Source organism: Globicephala melas, chromosome 19, assembly GCF_963455315.2.
Source record: "Globicephala melas chromosome 19, mGloMel1.2, whole genome shotgun sequence".
Classification (NCBI taxonomy): Eukaryota; Metazoa; Chordata; class Mammalia; order Artiodactyla; family Delphinidae; genus Globicephala; species Globicephala melas.
Genome location: NC_083332.1, coordinates 16,756,861 through 16,780,553, shown reverse-complemented (window position 1 = coordinate 16,780,553; position 23,693 = coordinate 16,756,861). Strand labels below are relative to the sequence as shown.

General features: G+C 36.9%; 1 protein-coding gene and 1 non-coding gene across 7 annotated transcripts in view; both read left to right on the top strand.

Moving 5' to 3' along the window:
• LSM14A (LSM14A mRNA processing body assembly factor) overlaps positions 1-23,266 on the top strand; it is a 56,016-nt gene extending 32,750 nt beyond the window's left edge. The window contains exons 4-11 of one of the 6 annotated variants that reach the window (XM_030874433.3): positions 5,548-5,670; positions 10,724-10,903; positions 11,185-11,250; positions 14,575-14,757; positions 14,865-15,036; positions 16,140-16,371; positions 18,450-18,526; positions 21,736-23,266. In XM_030874433.3, the coding sequence (XP_030730293.1) occupies positions 5,548-5,670; positions 10,724-10,903; positions 11,185-11,250; positions 14,575-14,757; positions 14,865-15,036; positions 16,140-16,371; positions 18,450-18,526; positions 21,736-21,778 (1,076 nt within the window). In that variant the 3' untranslated portion in view covers positions 21,779-23,266. The other 5 variants (XM_030874437.3, XM_060288420.2, XM_030874436.3 and 2 more) reach the window with 5 other exon arrangements.
• LOC115862705 (U6 spliceosomal RNA) lies at positions 12,919-13,025 on the top strand. The gene has a single exon (XR_004043190.1). It is a non-coding gene; the product is annotated as a U6 spliceosomal RNA (small nuclear RNA).
• Positions 23,267-23,693: the final 427 nt, after the last annotated feature.

Here is a 23,693-nt window from a genome sequence, read left to right as displayed (position 1 = left end):
TCACATGCCGCAGGACAACTAAGCCCACACACTGCAACTACTGAGCACACGGGCCACAGCAAGAGAGCCCGCATGCCACAACTACAGAGCCCACATGCTCTGGAGCCCACGCGCTGCAACAAGGAGCCCACACTGCAGCAGAGGATCCCACATGCTGCAACGAAGATCCCATGTGTTGTACCTGAGACCCGACACAGCCAAAAATAAAATAAATAAATAAATAAAGTTAGCATAAACCAGGAGGGTGTTTCATGCATTAAGGATGACAAAGGATTGTTAAAGATCTGCTTAGGGGCAATTTCCTGGCAGTCCATTGGTCAGGACTCCCTGCCTCCACTGCAGAGGGCACAGGTTTGATCCCTGGTCAGGGAACTAATCCCTCATGCCACGTGGTATAGCCTAAATAAATAAATAAATATATCTACTTTGGTAATGTATAAAGGAATTAAACATTCCAGTTAAAAAGCAGAGATCATCAAACTGAATTTTTTTTAAAAAGACCCGGCTATGTGATGTTTATAAGAGATGAATTAAAAGACAGAAAGTTAAAGAACAGAAAAAGGCATGACATACCTTACAAACACTGATAACAAGAAAACTATGTTAGGAAAATTAACATCAGACAAAGCAGCTTAAAGATCAGGAGTACTGCCAAAGATAAAGAAGGATTCTTCATAACAGTACATCAGGAAGCTGTAACAATCCTAGATGTGTATGTAACTTTTATAAAATAGTACACCAACACCAACAATTGCAGAAAGTAGATTCTTTTAAGTAAATATTGATCAATCAATGGGATAGATCAAATCCTGGTCCATAAAATGAGTTACATTAAATTCAGAAGGATTGAAATCATACGTGGTATCTTCTCAAACCACAAAGAAATTAAATTTGGAATTAATAAAGATAACTTGAAAAATATACAAATAGTATATTTCTGTTTGCTCAATACAGAAATTGAGCAAACTTACAAAAATCACTAATGAATTAAAGAAGAAATCATAGGAGAAATAAGATATTTTTAAATATAATGATCATAAAGTACAACATATCAAAATTTGTGAGTGGAGCTTAAGCATTGCTTAGGGGAAATTTCATACCTTTAAATACATATATAAGAAAACAAGATTTTTTTTTTTTTTTTTTTTTGCGGTACGCAGGCCTCTCACTGTTGTGGCCTCTCCCGTTGCGGAGCACAGGCTCCGGACGCACAGGCTCAGCGGCCATGGCTCACGGGCCCAGCCGCTCTGCAGCATGTGGGATCTTCCCGGACCGGGGCACGAACCCATGTCCCCTGCATCGGCAGGTGGACTCTCAACCACTGTACCACCAGGGAAGCCCCCAAAACAAGAATATTTTAAAATCAGTGCTCTAAGCTGCCAGCTTATTAAGAAGCTAAAAAAAAGGAAAGAAAATTAGCCCAAAGTACTAGAAGGAAGAAAAAATTTAAAGCAGAAATCAAGGAAATAGAAACAAGTCAAAAATATATATATAATATCATCAAAGCCAGGAGCTGGTTCTTGGAAAAATTTCATAAAATTAATGAGCCCCTAGCAAGACTAAACAAGGAAAAAAAGAAGACTCAAATACTGATATCAAGAATGAAAGTATAGGGCTTCCCTGGTGGCGCAGTGGTTGAGAATCTGCCTGCCAACGTAGTAGGGGACACGGGTTCGAGCCCTGGTCTGGGAAGATCCCACATGCCGCGGAGCAACTAGGCCCGTGAGCCACAACTGCTGAGCCTGCACGTTTGGAGCCTGTGCTCCGCAACAAGAGAAGCCCACGCACCGTGATGAAAAGTGGCCCCCGCTCGCTGCAACTAGAGAAAGCCCTGGCACGGAAACGAAGACCCAATAGAGCCAAAAACAAATTAATTAATTTAAAAAAAATCAAAAAAAAATGAAAGTGTAGGCATCACTATAGATCCTAAAAGGATAATATGAAGATATTGTGAACAACTTTATGTCAACAGATTTGACATCTCAGATGAAATAGACAAGTTCCTTGAAAATACAACTTTCCTAAACCAACACAGGAGGAAGTACAGTCTCAGTATCACCCTGTTAAAGAAGTTGAAACTAATTTAAAATCGTCTGTAAAGAAAATTCTAGACTATTTGCTTTACTGATAAATTCTACCATTTAGGGAAGAAATAATTTTACCAATCTTACACAAACTCTTTGAGAGAATAAAAGAAGAACATTTCCTAACCAGATAACCAAGGGAAGCTGAGATACCAAAACCTAAATGGTATCTAAATGAAATCAATACAAGAAAATAAAATTACAGCTAATTTCCCTGAACATATATGTAAAAATCCTTAACATAGTATTAGCAGTGGAAGCCAGCAGTTCATAAAAAGGATATTACATAATGACATCTCAGGAATGCAAAGATGTTTTAACATTTAAAAATCATTAGTAATTTACCACATTAACAGAATAAAGGCGAAAAACTGCAATCCCAAGAGATACAGAACAGGCATTTGGTAAAATTCAATACCCATTTATCAACAACTAAGGAATAGGAGGGAGTTTCCTAATCTGAACAGTGAAATGAAAACCTTACACACGTAATGGTGGGATAATGAATGCTTTTCCCTTGAGGTAAGGAATAAAGCGAAAGAACGCTTATTGTCTTATTTCATGTAGTGTTGTTCTAGAGGTCCTAGTCAGTCCAGTGAGGCAAGAAAATAAATAAATAAATAAAAGATTTAGAGATTGGAAAGGCAGAGCTAAAAATGTCATTATTTGAAGGTGACATGATTGTGTATGTAGAAAATGCAAAGGAATATTCAAGCTACTGGAATGAATAAGTGAATTTAGCATGGTAAGGGAATACATGGTAAATATACAAAAATCAACTGTATTTTTGTATTCAGAACAGACAGTTTGGCAAACTATGGCCTGTGGACCCAATCCCACCAGCCTCCTGTTTTACTGGAATACAGCCATACCCATTTATTTACATGTGGTCTGTGGCTACTTCTACACTACAAGGGCAGAGTTGTATAGTTATAACAGAGAGCATATGGCCTGAAAAGCCTAGAATATTTTATTTACCATCTGGCTACTTATAGATAAAGTTTGCAGATCTAGAACAAATTATTGGTGAATGAAATATAAAGTGCAACACAGCTTACAATAGCACCAATAACATCAGATACCCAGGAATGAATGTAACAAAAGATAGTATTTGAAAATCTCTATGTGGTTCTCAGTGGAGGGGAGTTCATTTTACCCCCCTCCCTCAGGGGACATTTGGTAATGCCTGGAGACATTTTTGTTCGTCACAACTGGGTGATACTACTAGCATCTAATGGGTAGAGGCCAGGGATGCTACTTAACATCCTACAATGCATGGGACAACCCCTCTCAACAAAAAATTATCTGGCCCAACACGTCAGTAGTGCTGAAGTTGAGAAAACTCTGCTCTACAATAAAAATCACAGAACACTGCTGAGAGAATTTAGAGATCTAAATAAATAGAGAGTTAATCCATGCTTATGGGTTAGAATATTCAATATTATTTTTATGATGACACTTTCCCCAGAATTGGTTTACAGGTTGAACACAATCCTGATCAAAATCCCATCACACTTTAAAAATAGAAATTGACATGCTGATTCTAATATTTGTATGGAAATACAAAATCTATAATAGCCAAACTACTCTTGAAGAAAGAGGAAGTTTGAGGTATACACCCAATTTCAAGATTCAGAACAGGGAATTATTGATATAAGAATACACAGATATACCAGGGTAAAGAATAGAGAGTACAGAAATAGACCTACTTAAATGCTGATTTAAGACAAAGATGCCAGTGCAGTTCAATGGAGAAGGGAAGTCTTTTTTGTTTTGTTTTGGTTTTTTTGTGAATGATGATTATAAATTTCACTTTTATTTTCCTGTGGATAGAAGGGGAAATCTTTTTAACAAATGATCTTGCAGCAGCTAGATATCTATTTGGAAAAAATTAACAATGACCCCTGCCTCACACTCTACATGAAAAATAATTTGAGATAAATCAATAGCAGCAATGGCACGAGGGAGGTGGGTGTAGTATGACTGGGAAGTCAGAAAAGAGACGGAGGATATAGAAGAGTTTGCTCATGGGGTTGGGTGGCGGTGGGGAGGCAGGCGCAAGCAGTGGGAGATTGAGTCAGAGCAGGATGGAGGTTGAATACACATCATCAGAGTGGTTTATGTCTTGGTCATTACCCAGAAATACTAGGGATAATGGGATAGATTCAGCATCCCACAGAATTATTGAGAGCAGTAGTCTCAACATTTCTGGGGATGTTGTGGGAGGTTATGTTAGGCCTCTCCTTAGCTGGCTGGGACTGCAACCTGAATGGATTACACCTATAAAGGAGTCCCATTCATTCTTATTGTCTGAGGTACTTTGCTGAGTTTTGATGCCCCGTTTTAAGAGATGAACAACTAGAATTCATTAAATTAGGAGAAGTCAAAAGAGGCAAGGCTTAAAGAGCATGTGAAGATGAGAATTGTTGAAGGAACTAGAGTTGCTTAGCTTGGAAATTAGAAGATGTGAGGAACATGATCATAATCTTCAAGTAATTTAAAAGCAGGTAGTTAAACTTCTGTTGTGGAACAAAGAGGTGTAAATGAGTAATGAGAAAAGAGGTAGGCCGATAAGGGGGAGGACCTTATAAACTAAGGTAAATAGTTTGAACTTTTGTTTGTTTTTTTTTTTTTTTTAATAGTTTGAACTTTTTTCTTGAGGGCAGTGGAAAGCCATCAGAGAGTCCTAAGCACTGTAGTGATGTGATTATTTTTCTGTTTCATAAAACATTATTCTCAGTACCACTTTTATATTGGATTTAGAGGTGGGGGAAGAGGGGCTATTGAAACAGTTCCTGCTAGAGAAAACCTATGTATATTAAATATTAAGAAGAGAGCACAGCATATGGAAAGTGATCCATAAATTCTGAAGAAATGTAGAAAAGAAGATTGACATAACCTAGTATAGCAAAGGTCCTTTCCTCATATTTTGTTCCTCATATTACCAGAACTTTTTGTGGTTGCTTTAGGCAGAATGCAGCCCCACAATACTGTACTGAGGGGAGGCATTGAAATGGACTGGAGTCCATTGTCCACTGCCTTGGAAATGCTGGGAAAGCTCTTCATAGACCTGTCTCCTGATTTGGCTATTTGTGCAGATACTTGGTGTTAAGATAATTGAACCGTAATGTTGGTATGGACTGTACCATTTCTGCTACTTCTCTATCTGATGTACATCCTTGCTGTCCCATCTGTATAACTGTCCAGGAGAGTATTGCATATGTTTAAAAAAACTGTTTGCATTCAAAGATGCTGGAGTATATATATGGGCTTGCTTTTTATATATTGTCAAAAATTTCTCAAATTATTTTTTGATTCAGTTTCACTAATTTCCAGTATTATTAATTTACACAGGTGCTACAGGGAGGGACAATTATCATTAAAATGCTGTGTTACTTTATATAATTGAGAGGTTTAAAATTTTTTTAAAAAATTTTTGTCATTCAAAAAAATTTTCTTAAAGCTGGAAGCTCCTTGACATCCTTTGGAACAGAAGCATCAAACAGCGGTACCCTGTCCCAAAGTAGTGCAGTTGGTTCTGCCTTTACACAGGATACAAGAGCTCTAAAAACACAGTCATCTCAAGGTAAGCTGTTTTTTCCTCCAAAATTTTCCATTCTAAATTTCTATAGATAGTAGTCTTTCTCTGAATGTAAGAGCTTTTGCAGCTTGTAACTCATATGTATAATTTCTACTTAGTTCTTTAAAAAAATTTTTAAATTGTTGTTCAATAAGTACATTATTGAATGACTTCCACTGTTCAGACTTCTTGTAATTCTTAGATCATAAAACTGAAATGGTGAACATTGTCTAAGTTTGACCTTTTTTTTTTTTACAAAGCAATTATATTACTTGTATATAATACTTAAATATTACTGGTCAATCTCAGACTCACCACTGAGGATGAACTATCCTTGATGAATTTGAAATAGTAACTGAGGAAACAAACTATTCATTATGCTGTTGCATCTTTCCTAGCATCCTCATAGAATCTAGAGCAGTGGCTCTCAGTGTGGACCACTCACAATCAAATCATCTGATCTGGAATGCTTCTTAAAAATGTAGATCCTGAGAACTGCTACATCAGAATCCCTGGAGCTTGGAGATCTGCATTTTAATAAGCTTAAAGGATCCTGTTTCATTTCTTTTTAATTTTGTTTTTCCACCAACCAGTCTCATAACCTTCAGTGGTCCCAGGATTCTTTATCTGCTGCTAAAGTGGGTGAAACTGGCCCATTGCTTTATATGGATGTTTACTTTTAAATAAAACAATGTAAAGTCATTTCAGAAAGATGCTATTATGATCAGGACAGTATTTTTTAAAGCACTTGAGGGTAAAATCAAGCCAATGCTAAACATAATCCTGTGTATCTCGCTTTAGATATTTTGAAATAGTTGTAGTTACTTTTATTCATATTGATTTAAAAAAACTTAATTTTTAATTTTTTAACATTCTAAAGATTTTTTGTAGGTAAATTAGAAATACACTAAGCGCACTGTATAGCACGGGAAGCTATATTCAATATCCTGTGATAAACCATAATGGAAAAGAATATGAAAAAGAATGTATATATATATAAAATATATATGTGTACATATATATGTATAACTGGATCACTTTGCTGTACAGTAGAAATTAACACAACTTTGTAAATCAACTATACTTCAATAAATTTTTTAAAAAAGAAATACACTAAGCATAGGAAGAAAATAAAAATACCTATAATCTCACCACCCAGAAATAACAAATATTTACATCCAGGCTTTCATCTAGGTTAACATAAGTGTATATTTGTGTGTGTATGTTATTGGTTTGTTAATTTTTTTAAGATTTCCTTCTTAGAGAAGATATTTAATCTTTTTAAGCTTTAGTGTTCCATACTATAAAACAGGACTTTACTGATAAAACAACAGACTTATTGTAAGGGTTAAATTTTTTTTTAATGTATCAGTGTCCTTAACATAATGCCTGACACATAGAACGTGCTCAGTAGATGTTAGCTATCTTAATTAATAACCAACATTAACCTTAATATTGAAGCACCAGAAGGATTCTTATTAAAATCATAAGTAAGGATTCCCTTTCTCATTGCTACTCAGCATTGTTCTGGAATTTTTAGCTATGTCAGGAATACATGAAAAAGAAACAAGTATGAATATTAGAATAGCATTATTTGCCAATGCTGACTTCCTACTTGGAATTGAGAATTCACTGAAAAACTAGAACTAATATGAGATTTAAATTAGATAGAGGTAAAATGTAGAGAATAAGTATAAAAATCAGTAGATGTCCTAGGGCTTCCCCCCTGGCTCAGTGGTTTAAGAATCCACCTGCCAGTGCAGGGGACACGGGTTCGAGCCCTGGTCGAGGAAGATCCCACATTGCCGCAGAGCAGCTAAGCCCGTGAGCTACAACTACTGAGCCTGTGCTGTAGAGCCCGTGAGCCACAACTGCTCAGCCCGCATGCTACAACTATTGAAGCCCATGTGCCTAGAGCCCATGCTCAGCAGTAAGAGAAGCCACAACAATGAGAAGCCTGTGCACCACAGCAAAGAGTAGCCCCTGCTCACTGCAACTAGGGAAAGCCTTTGCACAGCAGGAAGACCCAATGCAGCCAAAAATTAAATAAATTAAAAAAAAAATAGATGTCCTAAAACCTAACCCACTGATTATTAATGGGGATAAAAGAAGATGTTCACAATGATGAGAAATAGAAATTATATATAAAATACATAATAAGAAATATGGCCAGTCTCTATGATGAAAGATACAAAATATAATAGAGGGACATAAAAGAAGTTACATGTAATCAAAGAAAGATATCTTATTCCTAGATAAAAAGATTTAGTATTAGGAAGACTTTATTTCTCATAATAATTAAATTTACTGTACTTTCAATAAATCTACATGGAATAGTAAGAGAACCTAATAAAACAGATACACAGACTATCTTAAAAATAAGTATGCAAGTATACCTCGATATGTTTTAAAAATAAAAGTAATGAGGGCTTCCCTGGTGGCGCAGTGGTTGAGAGTCCGCCTGCCAATGCAGGGGACATGGGTTCATGCCCCGGTCCGGGAAGATCCCACATGCCGTGGAGTGGCTAGGCTCGTGAGCCATGGCTACTGAGCCTGCACGTCTGGAGCCTGTGCTCCGCAACCGGAGAGGCCACAACAGTGAGAGGCCCGCGTACCGCAAAAAAAAAAAAAAAAAAAAAGTAATGTGATAGGGCTTACCTCCTTAATAAAGTATACATAAAATAAAGCAGTACAGGAATAAATTTAGAGATGAATAGAGCAAAAGTCAGAAATAGATCCAAGTATAAATAAGTAATTGATATATGATAAAGATATTATTTTTAAATTAGTAGAGAAAGACTACTAAATGATCCATCCAATAAATGATGTGAACAGACAACTGCCTGATCACTTGGAAAAGTAACTCTAGAATCCTTCCCTCATACTTAAGGCTAAAATAAGTTTTGAATAGATTAAAATGTTTTTTAAAAATTTAATTACATATTTATTAGAAGAAAGAGGTATGTTTAAATAAAACAATGGGAGAGGCGGCCTGGGAATCTGCATTTTGATTTCACCAGCTAAAATTTTTGAAGTTTATAAAATTTTAACACCTAGAATTTTCTTGTAACTGTAAGAATAAGAAGGTGAAGATAACTCGAGGGGGTGTGTTTATTATAAAAGAGCTTTTGAGTTTATTCCTAATATGTCCAGTATCACCTGTATTTCCCTGTTTATAACAAAATTGCCATCATGATGTAGTACCAGACTTTAATTACAAAGGTTTTCAAAATACAGGGACTTACCTGTGGCTAAGACTCCGTGCTCCCAATTCAGAGGGCCCAGGTTTGATCCCTGGTCAGGGAACTAGATCCCACATATTGCAACTAAAAGATCCCGCATACCATAACTAAGACCCAGTGCGGCCAAATAAATAAATATTAAAAAAAAAAACAGCAGTGAGTTATTACTTACTGTGATTGCCCTATCACTTGCAGTTCTGTAATATTGTGAGTCACAGGATCTTAAAGAAAAGCCTTAATGAAGTAAAGTTTTGTAAGTTTATAAGATCATTTAATGTACTATGATAAAATTACCTAAACAATAGGCTTTTCCAAAAACTTAACACTTGTTTGACAAATAAATCTGTTTATAAGGTGATAAGTGGTTACAAAATGTTTTCTCTTAGACCAAAACTTGTATAAACCACTATGATTTCCCGTTATAATCAGTGGGAAAATTACAGTGTTTCTATTAATGGCAGAGTAAACTTTGTCATTAATGCTGGAAATGGTGACACACATTTGTAATTGCATACTTTAGTTAACCATATATTTGGGGAGTATTACTACTAAACAGTCCCTGAAGCATCTGGTGCACAACCACCAATGTGCTGTCAGTACTCACCAGTTCCCCAGTTTGGAGCCTGTGCAGGTAGCACAGGTGGGTAGTAACATTTGCAGCATATTTGGGAATATATTTTTTTTACATAAAATGAGGACAATTTTTTAAAGCAAAACCTATTTTGGTGCAATATCATGGGATGTGAGAGCATCTTGAGTGGAGATTTATGGCAAACATTAGAGACAAAAAGCATGATGGGAGCACCCAGTGTTACATTCTTCTGTTCATACTGTGACCAGGCTCTGACCTCATGGAAGAAAAAATGGAATTTGTAAGTACAAAACCCATATTAAGCAAAAATTTGCCAAGTGATCATTCAAACAGCAGAGGGTGAGTATGGCTACTGTGTAATTATCTGAAGGGTTTATTTGTTGCTGGCCTTTTAGTATTGATGTTTAATTACCCAAGACTCTAAGGAATCGAAGAACTTCACCTGACTTTCTAGTTCTTTACTTCCTTTATAATAGAAATTTAATGCAGATAATACTTATAGATATAAGGGTATCACTTTAGACATATCTTCAGAAAGTACTAAAAAAGTTAGGACTTCCCTGGTGGCACAGTGGTTAAGAACCCGCCTGCCAAAGCAGGGGACACGGGTTCAATCCCTGGTCTGAGAAGATCCCACATGCCGCGGAGCAACTAAGCCCATGCGCCACAACTACAGAGCCTGCGCTCTAGAGCCCGGAGCCACAACTACTGAAGCCCGCGCGCCTAGAGCCTGTGCTCCGCAGCAAGAGAAGCCACTGCAATGAGAAGACCGTATACCACAAGGAAGAGTAGCCCCCGCTGTCCGCAACTAGAGAAAGCCCACATGCAGCAAGGAAGACCCAACGCAGCCAAAAATAAATTTTAAAAGAAGTTAAAGCCTCTAGAAATAATGGCTAAAGTCTCAGTGTAATCTGGTGGTTGTGGTTATTGGGGAAAGCCTACACCTGACCTGCCTAAGTTATCTTTGATAATATTCCTGGGGGATTTTGTACCAGAGTTTTTTTGTTTGTTTGTTTTGGGGTTTATTTTATTTTTTTTACTGATCAAGTGACCAGCCCACTAAAGATAAACAGTTTTAAACTCTGGTCTAATGAGTAGATGGATTCAGATTGTGCTGAGGATTTGAATTGGTAGAAGTAAAACTCTAGACCTATTTTTAGGATCTAGGTTATTTTGAAACCCCCAGAGGATAGGGATAGTTTCTTATCTTTTGGTTACGTTTCAGGTCGTTCAAGCCCTCAGTTAGACCCTTTGAGAAAAAGCCCAACCATGGAACAAGCAGTGCAGACAGCCTCGGCCCACTTACCTGCTCCAGCACCTGTTGGGAGAAGGAGCCCTGTATCATCAACCAGGCCTTTACCATCAACCAGCCAAAAAGCAATAGAGAATCAAGAGCACAGGCGAGGTAGAACTTTAGCTATTTACTATTTTTTAATTGACTGGTCAACATCTTCCATTCAACTTACTTTCATTAAAAACATTTACTCTATGTAAATGATCCTAGAAAGTTTAAACTGAACTTGATAGAATGTTCAGTCTTTCAAATTTGACTCAAAGTAGTGATGGTGGTGGGGATATATAGATTTTTGGTTTTGTTCTGGGTTTGTTTGTTTTTCCATTTCTAACTTTCCAGAAGTTTTTGATTATGTGTCCTAAGTTAACTGTCACTTTCTGTGTGTTCTATAGCTGAAGTACACAAGGTTTCAAGACCAGAAAATGAGCAACTCAGAAATGATAGCAAGAGACAAATCGGTAAGTTGTTACTTGGATCTGAAAGCCTTATCCTGTGCTTTTCAATAGAGGGAACATTTGAAATGTATGATGCATAATTACTATAAAGAAAGAATAGCAAGGGTTGGTGACTATAAAGGAGTAGCACAGGGGAGTTTCATTGTGGTAACAGACAGTTCTTTATCTTATGGTGGGGGTACTGTGGAGCTGTATACGTAGCAAAATGTCATAGAACTGTACGTAACGACATACGAAAAAATGAGAACATCCAAAACTGTTGAAATCTGAATATGAGATCTATAGTATAGTTAATTATATTGTGCCAGTGTCCTGGTTTTTCCCGGTTTTTGATAATGTATAATAGATAATCAAGATGTAACTGTTGGAGGGGAAGCTGGGTGATAGGCACATAGGACCACGCTACTTTTATTTCAATTTTTTTTAACCTAATTATTTCAAAAGATTTTTTTTTTTTAATCACGTGTCTGGAATAAACCCTACTTGATGGCAGGCAGTTGTCTATTGATATGTTCTTGAATGTTATCTGCAAGTAGGACTTGTATGTTTATATTTACATTGTTTTATGGCTTTCTCTTTTGTACTGTCTTGTATTTTTTTATGTTTTTGTGTCAGTTTCATGTTAGCATTATAAAATTGTTTTCTATGCTTTTAAGAATGGAATTGGGAGTTCCCTGGTGGCCTAATGGTTAGGACTCAGTGCTTTCACTGCCATGGCCTGGGTTCAATTCCTGATCAGGGAACTAAAATCCTGCAAGCCGCGTGGCATGGCCAAAAGAAAAAAAAGAATGGAATTATCGGGAACTATATTCAATATCCTGTAATATACCGTAATGGAAAAGAATATGAAAAAGAATATATATAACTGAGTCACTTTGCTGTACAACAGAAGTTAACACAGCATTGTAAATCAACTATGCTTCAATAAAATAAATGTTTTAAAAAAGAATTGAATTATCTGTACCTTTAAAATTGAGAAGTTTTCTCATTAAAGTTAAGCTCTGGGCTCCTTTTTTTTTGGAAGTAATTATTCAAGGACTTTAACTTTCTTTCATTATTATTGATTTAGTATGATTGTATACTTTCTTTATCTGTTTTGTAATCTATGACATTTACCCCAAATCCATCCATTTTATTCTTTTCAAATTTATTAGCAGAGAATAAATTATAAACTCTTCCAAATTAAAAAATAAAAGCAGTGTGTGATCTCTTTAATTACATAATAATTGGAAGATGCTCTTTCACTTAATTTTAGAAAGCTAGATACAATTTTAAATGTAAAAACACTTTATTTCTTCTGTACATTTTTATATGTTTATGTTTTTATTTGTTGTTTTTTGATGTGGACCATTTTTTTTTTAAGTCTTTATTGAATTTATTACAGTATTGCTTCTGAGTTATGTCTTGGTTTTTTTGGCTATGAGGCATGTGGGATCTTAGCTCCCCAACCAGGGATTGAACCCGAACCCCCTGCACTGGAAGGCAAAGTCTTAACCACTGGACCGCCAGGGAAGTCCCTATATGTATTTTATTTGTGCTGTGTGCCATAGAATTACAGAGGTTTTGGTTTGGTGTACTACGTTTCACTTTTTTTAATTTGGAAAAAGAACCCCTCTCTTCTCAAGATAAAATAATTGCCATGCTTCCATCATTCAAAAATCGTGTAAAGTAGTGCACGCTTTGGCAGCACATATACTAAAATTGGAACGATACGGAGAAGGTTAGCATGGCTCCTGCACAAGGATAACATGCAAATTCGTGAAACACTGCATATTTTAATATAAAAAGAATATGTGTGTGTGTGTGTCTATCTGAATCACTTTGCTGTATACCAGAAACTAATACAACATTGTAAATCAACTATACTTCAATTTAAAAAATAAAATATAAATCATGTAAAGCAATAAATAAAATCTCTCTCACTGCCCTTCAAAATTTAAGACAGAAATACTGTGCTGTAATTTCTGGCTTTTGGCCAAGACATTTTCAGTAGTAGAGCTGAATATTTAAACATCCTGCTTGTCTAGATTTAAGTGTCTGGATATACTGCTGTGGGTTTTTGAGGTTTGTTTTCTCAAACTTAGACAATTTGCCAAATTTTAGTGAACAGTGAGCACAAACCTGTCTATTACTCTGTAGTCACTTCTGATCTTTATCAGTATGTGTTAAACATTTCACATAATTATAATCATTGAATTCATAGTGCTTTGTGCTCTATATTTTTCTGTTAACTGACATCAAATACTATTCCATGTTTCTCTTTAATTTTTTTCTTCTTAACTGTTCCTCTTGTGTTGGATATTTGGGTTCTCAAGTTTTCACTATAATTTATGCTACTTTGGTATTGCTTTATCATACCTCATAAATCTTGTTATTGTATTAAATTGTAGAGAAAAATAGATACAGGAAGACTTGAAAAATATGGAGCCATTTAGAGGGAGACAGTAAAGGTGAAGCAGGAAGTGGTTGAGACCATGTACGTCTTTTCTTTTTTAAAAAATATATAAATTTATTTATTTATTTTTGGCTGCGTTGGGTCTTCATTGCTGCACGCGGGCTTTCTCTAGTTGCAGTGAGCGGGGGCTGCTCTTCATTGCTATTCACGGGTTTCTTATTGCAGTGGCTTCTCTTGTTGTGGAGCACAGGCTCGAGGCGCGTGGGCTTCAGTACTTGTGGCACACGGGCTCAGTAGTTGTGGCTCGTTGGCTCTAGAGCACAGGCTCAGTAGTTGTGGCTCACAGGCTTGGTTCTCCGCGGCATGTGGGATCTTCCCGGACCAGGGATAGAACCCGTGTCCCCTGCATTGGCAGGCAGATTCTTAACCACTGCACCACCAGGGAAGTCCGAGACCATGTACTTCTTGTCTTTTGTGTTATCTTGCAATTTGTGCTGCTAAATGTTCATCTATTTTTCTCACTATAAATCTTGATTTCTATGATCCTTTCCATAAAAGTCTTCCTGAATTTTGAGAACCCAATATATATTTGACATTTTGTAGGTATTAGGGATATAAGAAAAACAAAGTAATTTAGTACAGAAGTCTCCCAAATTGTTTGGTTGTATACTGTATCAGTAGCATGTATGAGTGTAAACCCCATAGATATAAATTTCATGTGTGCCATTTATAAATTTCATGTTTATAAATTTTATATGTGCTCTTCTCAGTCTATTATGTATTAAATGTTTGTGAAACTTCATCTTTTTTATATTAAAAAATACAAATATCGTCATGTGTATGGAGACTTGTAAGCATTTCTCTTGTTGACCGTAAAGACCACAATAATAGCTTCTGCTCTAAACCAGCTTGTTCTTTCTTTATTAATATAGTTCCAGGTGCTCCTTCAGCTCCAAGGAGAGGGCGTGGGGGTCATCGAGGTGGCAGGGGAAGATTTGGTATTCGACGAGATGGTCCAATGAAATTTGAGAAAGACTTTGACTTTGAAAGTGCAAATGCACAATTTAACAAGGAGGAAATCGACAGAGAGTTTCATAATAAACTTAAATTGAAAGGTGAGTTTTTATTTTTCTATTCAAAAAATACTCTTATTTGACTTGTGAATTATGGATGTTTAGTACAAGTCTTGACTTTTATGGTATGTGCTTTTGTTTTTCATTAGAAGATAAACTTGAGAAACAGGAGAAGCCTGTAAATGGTGAAGATAAAGGAGACTCAGGAGTTGACACCCAAAACAGTGAAGGAAATGCAGATGAAGAAGATCCACTTGGACCTAACTGCTATTATGACAAAACTAAATCTTTCTTTGATAATATTTCTTGTGATGATAACAGGTACAGTCTTTTAAGCTGCTCTTATGCTCTTAGGAGGTTGAAGTGTGAAATGAATTCTTATAAATTCACAAAGTTTAATGAATACTTAAAAATATCTAGGGACTGCCCTGGCAGTCCAGTGGTTAAAAATCCGCACTTCCAATGCACGGGTTCAATCCCTGGGTGGGGGGGCCACGGGTTCAATCCCTGGTCGGGGAACCAAGATCCCGTATGCTGCATTGTGTGGCCAAAAAAAAAAAAAATCTAATGACTACAATTGTTTAATGATTTATTTTGCTAAAAGAAAATAATTTATACTAAAATTTTAAATGATATTACTCTTTGAGAAAAATAATCATATACTTTTGTTTGGGGATGCATTCACATTTGAAAATTAGTAAATAAAAATAGAGGCATTCATCTAACACCTAAACACCTTTTACTTTACCCCTCTACAATGTAGTTCAGATGAAGTTTGCTGATACAGTAAAGCTCTGCTATATTGCAGTAAATGTGGATCCAGAAAACTGGTTAATTAAAGGATCCAACATAACAAACTAAGAGTTCCAGGGTTTCTGCTGCCTGATCCTAATCGTCCTCCTGGCTGCAGTTTGGTGCCACCTGGTGGCAGTTTTCTACTTCACTTTAAACGTGGATGGGGATGATTCTGAATCCTCTGATTATCTGGGCTGTGGGCCAGCAGCAGCAATTCAGACGCTTCAGGCGTCAGGTTCAGAGCTTGGGCCAGGAGCATACTAGGAACTCAGGGATCTATCCTCCATCTCTTCACATCCTGAGACAGGATTTCCTTTCCTGGCTTTGCCATTTCTTCCTTTGGGGCTGATTGGAGGGTAGAGTCAATTGCCAATCCCATTTATTGGGGCTGTAGTCAGTTTCTTTGTATTATCAACTGCATTTGCAAGAAGCTTAATACCAGTCATATTTTCACATGAATTATAGGAACATATTGCCATGGACAGCTTGTGATGACTTAGATAAGGTGCTTATTTTTATTTGATTCTTAGGAATTACTTAGCCTTAATTTGGGAATCAGTGCTGCATAGTTTTGCTGGAAAATGTTCTTTAAAACTTGATACACTAAAGATTATTTGTTCTCATAATAGAGAACGGAGACCAACCTGGGCTGAAGAAAGAAGATTAAATGCAGAAACATTTGGAATCCCACTTCGTCCAAACCGTGGCCGTGGAGGGTACAGAGGCAGGGGAGGTCTTGGTTTCCGTGGTGGCCGAGGACGTGGTAGCGGCCGAGGTGGTAACTTTGCCACTCCTCGAGGATTTCGTGGTGGATTCAGAGGAGGTCGTGGGGGCAGGGAGTTTGCAGATTTCGAATATAGGGTAAGTATTATTATGTGCTTTGGGGTTGGCTTGCAGTTGTATGAAATTCAAAATGTTTTAAACTCTTATCTATTAGAGGTGAATATTTTTAGGGCATTTGTATAACTTCCATTTGACTTTTCAGTGGAGGATGTACCTGATTAGGATATTTATATAATTTTAAGGAGCAGTAACTTCTTGGTTAATGAATCTAATTCTTTTTTAACTATTTTCTTTTCAGTTGGAGGAAGTAAAGAGATAGAAATGTGATATTCTTTTTTATCTTTCTGTTATAAAACCATGGTTTCAGATTTAATGGACTGGTAAAATTTCTTCCAAAAACCTGTTAAGAGACTGACTTAGGATTAATTTCTTTTCCTTAAAAAAATTTTGTTGTTGTTGGAGGCACAGGGGATCACTAAAAGATATTATACGGTACAGAAAAGAGCCATATTGTATCACCTTTATTTCATATTACAAAGTATGCTTCAATACCAAGAGAATCTAGGAAGAACATATTTAAAGGGGTCTTTAAGTCAGTGTTACTATCCTAGTCATCGATTTTAGGGATAGTGGAGAGGAAAGTATATAATCAAAGAAACGATCAAAATCCTATCATAAAGAAGTCTACTAGGAATTACATAGGGCAGCTAGAGACAAAAAGACCGGGACTTCCCTGGTGGCGCAGTGGTTAAGAATCTGCCTGCCAGTGCAGGGGACATGGGTTTGAGCCCTGGTCTGGGAAGATCCCACATGCTGCGGAGCAACTAAGCCCGTGCGCCACAACTACTGAGCCTGCATACCACAACTACTGAAGCCCACACACCCTAGAGCCCTGCTCTGCAGCAAGAGAAGCCACCGCAGTGAGAAACCCATGCACTGCAATAAAGAGTAGACCCTGCTCGCTGCAACTAGAGAAAGCCTGCGCACAGCAACAAAGACCCAAAGCAGCCAAAAATAAATTTAAAAAAAAATTAAAAAAAAAAAAGAAAAGGAAAAGAAACAAAAAGATCTACTAGCAGGAATTCCATTATTCAGTATTTAAAACTGGTCATTGTTGAGATCCCTCTTGAAGGGTCATTGTTAGTGGCTTTTGGATCTGTTCTATTAATTTTGATGCCTTTAATATTGTGTCATCACAGCCAGGGCTGCTGAAAATTAGCCTCAAGTCGTTAGCTCAGGATACCCAGCCACAGTAAATGCAGCCTGATGTAGCTTCAGCACTTCTAACTTGCAAAATGGCCATTCCAGCTAGGGGACTGTGTCTTAGGAACTACAGAACTCCTCTTCCTTGCCACTATTACTCCTCTTGAGGTTGCCAGTGACCTTTGCTTATAGAATTCAGTAGCCTTTTCACAAATATTTGCCCTTAACTACTCTGCAATATTTGACACTGATAACTGCCTACCCAACGTGGAGTCTTTCTTCCTGCTTTTTGTTTTTTTAACACTTTTGATATTTTTCTCTTTATAAAAATAACGTATGTTCCTTAACACAGCCTATAAGGTGCTTCATGATCTGCCTGTTTCTCCAGATGAGAGGTCTAGTACTTGCTCTAGATCTTGTTGCCAGTGGGACTGCCCTTTTCTTCATTCATTCTGCTCCACGTATGTGGGTCTTCTTGCTCTTGTTTAGTGCCAAGCTTATTCCTATCTCACGACCTTTTTACCCATTCCTTCTGCCTGCAATGTTCAGTTTGCTCCATTGTGTTCATGTTTGCACTCTAGCATAGGCTCGAGCTTTCCCTCTCTCCTCTCCTGCAGCAATTTCCCCCTCCCCTTTCTGAGCTTGTCTATTCATAGCTTCTAATCAGTTTTTCAACTTGGACCTTGTATGCTTTCACTTACATTTTTCTATATTTACTTGCATTGTGTCCTGTGATCAACTTAAACTTAACCTTCCTCAGAATGTCCTCATCATCTTCTCACTTTCCCATCATCTCAGTTTGGTATTCTTTTGTCTCCCAGGCTGTGGAGGTATCCATGATCATGGGCCATTTCCACATCACCACGTTCATTCCTTTGAGGCGTTTCTGCCAACTACCATAATAACCCACTGATTGGTGTTTAGACCTTCAGTTTCTCTTTACCTCACTTCAGGCATATCAGCTACCTGTTGAAGAACGTGTGGCAACTCCTGTTGAAGACCACATTGAGTCAGCTTGGTTTGAGAAAAAGTACGTTTAAATTAGACCTTGATCCTGATGAGAATTTTAGTAATTTTTGCTAGTATGACCTCAGTTGAGTTGTTAAACCTTTCTGGCCCTCAGTTTTGCACAGTTTTATTTCAGACACACCATTAAAGTCTCAGAGTTGGAAAGCATCTGAGAGTTGTGACCTCCTGGCCAAACCAAACACCTCTTCTGTTGGTATCCTTTATGAGGGCTGGGAACTTATTACACTTTCTAAGAGCATCCATCCCACCCCAAGGGTGCTCTAATTATTAGGATTTCACAGACACACACATAATTTGAAAAAATCTTTTTCCCTCTACCTTCTAAACTTATTAGTTTAACTCTATCCTTGTCTATACACAGAATATATACTCTTCTTCGTAATGATTTTTCATATATTTGAAAAAATTAGCTGTCATGTTGTGTAAGACTGGATCATTAACTCCCTTTATCTGAGCAGTCATCAGTAAACCTTTGAGTAACCACTGTGTGCATAGAATATGCACTTATTAATGCAAACCTTCGTTTTGAGGCCGTGTCTCACTGTTCAGCCATTTTGAGCCTTTAGTTAAAACTCCTATCATATATATTGTAGAATTAGAATGCATTGTAGAGGTTGCCTGCATGAGTCTTTATCCGCACTAATGTATCCCTGACAGATAGTTCAACCTCTGCTTGGGTGTTTCAAGGAGTGATAGATTCACTAGACCTCAGGCTGATGGCTAGAAGGTTCTAATGTGACGTTGCACTGCCTGCTCGTTTTACTCTGTAAGGGTCCCACTGGATATATCCAGCCCCATTTATTATTACCCTTTAACCTGTCCGATTCAAGCAGTTGACTCATGGTCATCTCTTATACACACTGCTTGATTCCAACTCTGACCTCATTCATTGACCAAATATATTGAATTCTTCACATATGCCAAGCTCTATGCTTGACATTGGTGGTAACAAAACACATGCAGTCCCAGCTTTCTTGATGTTTATGGTCCAGTGGGAAGACAGACCCAGCTGAAAGACAGGGGCTTCCTTTCAGTCTTGCCTAAGGTTTGCTCTATCCTTAGAAACTTCTCTTCCTTCCTCCACTGATTTCTTCCTTTTCTGACCTCCTGTGGTATCTGCTTTCATCACCACACATTTTACGTATATTTATATTCCCTATTTCATGTGTTTTGTTTTGTTCTGCATCGCCAACTAGATGGGAGCCTCTTGGCATTAGTGAATATGTATTTTACTTTTCTTTCCACCAGAACACCTATCTCAGCATGGAGCCATAGTGGGCTTGAAGTAAGTACTTAGCATGTTGATTAGGAATAAGTTACTTCAGTGAGGCTGAAGGTCCATCAGTGTGGCTAGCCATTGCTTGTCCATTCCAAAGTTGAACGATCTTCTGTCTGCCACTAGATCCCGGACCTTCTCAGCAGCCTGTTCCTTCTAAATCATAGCATCTGGCACCTTTAAAGGTGGAAGTAGTGATTGACCACTATTACATAAAGGAAATTTACCTTCTAAGATTATACTTGTTTCTGAAGCATCTAATACTTCTCAGAGATGAAGTACAGTGGCATTTGCAGCAGCCTTCATGTAATGGGTTAGCTTCGTTCTTTATGCTCTACTGACATGAACATTATAAGCAGATCTGGTTGTTTAATGAAAACATGGGTGATAGGATCATATATTTTTTTTTAGAACTCCTTAGAAATATCAGTCAAACTAGAACTTCTCTCCCACCCTACTGCAATAGATAGTTAGGAAACCAAGGACCCAGAGGAGTTAACTCTCTTGATCTAGGTATAAGCTTAGCCAAAATTTACTCTTCGGCTTCTGAGTTTTCCTTAGGATAATGTTAGAAACATAAACTTGTGGTGAGTTTGGTCCTATGGTGCTTTTTCTTTTCTTTCTTTTTTGGGGGCTGGGAGATCAGGCTGGGGCTAATGAGAGAGTGGCCCACTCCTATTTTATACGCTGCTGCTAAGGAGGTTAAGCTGCCATGGTGGGTGAGACAGGTTGCCTTTCATTTGAGTCTGTGTTTCTTCAGAGAGGGTCCAGAGACAACAAGGTATCTGAAATGACTCAGCATGGTACTCTCTCCCTTTCCCCTTTTATTTTCTCCTTTCCTTCCTGCTACTTCTCTGTTTCCTTCTCCCCTTTCCCTCCCTCTTTCCCTTTCTATCTCGCTTTCTTTTTTTACCTTTCAGAAAATCACAGCTTTTGAACCCTAAAAGGTCTGGATTGATCACACAGCTTTCTGAAAGGTAAAAAAAAACACAGGGCATGTGAAGGTTGGCATTGGTGGGGGACAGACATCAGGATCATCTTCAGCTTATTTCTTTCTGTATCAACTTACACCATGCCGTTTGTATTCTAATTTAATAACATTGTACAAATGGTTTGGTGTTGTATACACAGATAAAATTAAGTTTTTAACATAGGCAGTGTGTATTTCTAACAGTCAGGGTGAGAATCAGCAGTAAAAATCAGGTAGCAACTAGTAGCAGCTAGTTGGTAGCAACTAGTCCTGAGGAAAAGAGAAGCTCTTGGCTCTGTGTACAGGCATTTGGTTTAGGATTAATCTCACTGGAAAGCTAGAGGCTCCTTGAGATTTTTATTGCTTTCTCCCTGGTTGCTTTTGAAAACATTTCCCAGGCAGCGCTCTGATTTTCAGAACTTATTTCAGATTTAAAAGTCGTCCTTTTAAAATGAATTGCCAAATCATTGCTTTCTCCTGACATGAAACTGTGGAGGAGAGAAATGTTATTTTACCACCTGGATATTTTATTGCATAGTAAAGATATCAAAGACTCGGGAATTTTATTTATCTTCTTCCAAAAAATGTCAGTTGTATTTGATGAGTTTGACTACTATGATGAAGGCTTAATTTTTTTTTAAATTATTAGGACAGCACCAAAGGTAGTAGGGTGTGCCTATATCTTAGCAGGGGGCCTTCTTGCTAGGACAAGCCCACAGCACCACTGCTTTAACCTCTACTAACTGGAAAATACACTTAACAAATAATGAGCTACTGCTGGGTATGTAAGTTATAAAAAGTGTTTCCTGGAAATCAGTGAAACGAGTTTATACATGAAAGTAAGAGGAGGATATATTTAAAGGTTATGAAAAATATACTTAAAATAAAGCAAATTTAAAAGAAATACTTATTAATAAACCCCAATAGTTTGAAACATGAGCTAATTTTTTTTTTTCCTTTTTAGAAAGACAACAAAGTTGCTGCATAGTCTGCAAACAAGTCTTTGAAAATAGATGGATTTTTAGCTCTTCGTGGTCCTGAGAATTGGTTTCAGTCTTTGAGAAGAATGAAAAAGTGAATTTGCTGTATATTTGTCACCAGCACTGGGTTTTTGTTTGTTTGTTTGTTTGTTTTTCTGCTTAATTTCAAAGATACAATACAGTTAATTTTGGGGGTGGGAGGGAAGGCTCATCTTAATAAATGAGCATTAAATATATTTGGAATAGCAGAAGGTTAAGTAATTTCTTATGTATAGTTAAACTAAAGCAGTACTCCAGTGGAACTTATAAGTATTTTTTCATCACTGAAAGGATTTTTCTTATCACTAAATTGTATTTGGCAATTATTGTGAGTTGCCTGCAGATAGGGCCGTGTTACTGTTTTGAGCCACAGAAGGAAGGGTCTGTGTGTCTATGTGTCTGTGTGTCTGTCTATATCTTTCTTTTTCTTTCTTTCTTTCTTTCTTTTTTTGGAAATCCTGTAATAACCCTTCTGAGGTAGCTTATTTCGTCAATTAATTAGGGTGCTGGATGGTAGAGAATTTTATCAGTCAACTATGTACACACAGTAAATACTGTTTCTTAGGCAAAGGTAACTTTTTTATATAGTTGTAAAATTCCATTATATTCCATTGCCAAAGAAACATTAAGAACTTTGTATAGCTGTATAAAAAGCAACTAATTTTTTAAAGAATAAACATTTTAAAGTCAGCAAACATACTGTGTCCTTGCAGAAGTTGATGTGCTGAGGAGCAGAAGTATGGGTGGGTCTTTTTTTCATAGCTTTTCAGGCTTAAGATTGTTGATTTTGATTTTTTTTTAAATGTTTGGAACGTAAATGAAGATTTGATACATTCTTTCATTATCTAAAAAGGGTAAATTACTTATGCTCATTGTAAGAACTTTATTTTGTAGCAAATGGCATATCACAGGATTTATCCACATAATAGATATTTTCAGTATACAAATGTAAATAATCATAGATAAGAATGTACTTAGCTGTATTTTCAAATAAGTAACCCCCCCCTTTTTTAAGACAATAAAACTAGGTGTCAATTAACCTGTTCTTCCTGATATGCCTGGAGTTTTGTTGTGATACCTTGACTCTTTCCATTATATTTCAAGATGATTCAGAGTGTTAGAAATTATTTTGGCAACCTATAAGATATCATAACACTGGTCCTTAGGCCTGTGACCCACAAATGACTCAGTATAGAGTTAATTGCTAAAATTATTAGTAAATCTTTTTGGTATTTTAAGCTATAGTGGAAAAAAAATCTGGCCACTTTGTGTTTTTATGAAGGCCGTGGAATAAAGGGATCCAAAGATTAAATATTTTTATCTATTTTGATTTTTGTTAACTTTCTCCTTAAAATATTCAGTAGTGATAAAGATATGGAAAATTGCACTGTAGGAGAATTGGAGTATATAAAGGTGGTTGATAATTTTAATTTTATATCTTTTGTGTAGCTCTACAAGAAAATGTTTTGTAATTTGGTTTCATTATTAAGGTCCAGTACTTGGCAGCCATAGTTTAGATAATATTGTTTAATACTGTTTGCTCGCATGTTAACAACAAAATCTTTTGGAGGACCCATAAATCATGGCATTGAACACATTTCTGAGGCATTCTGAACATCAGAGCAAGTGCTATGGCAATACCTGTGTAGACTATTAGAGATGTCCTGGGCTGATTTGAAAAAAAAAAACAAAAAAAAACTGTAAATACCAGTTCTACACGCTCTGAAAGTATGAATTCATGCATTTTCCAAGCCCTCTGTGTCATTGACTAGGGCATTTGGTACCCCAGTAATAACCAGCAGCGTGACATACCTGCAGTGCACCTTACAATATTAAAAAGGTTTTTAATTCTAAGACAGAATAAAACTGTTCAATAAAAAATGTTCGTCAAAGTTCTTTCTCC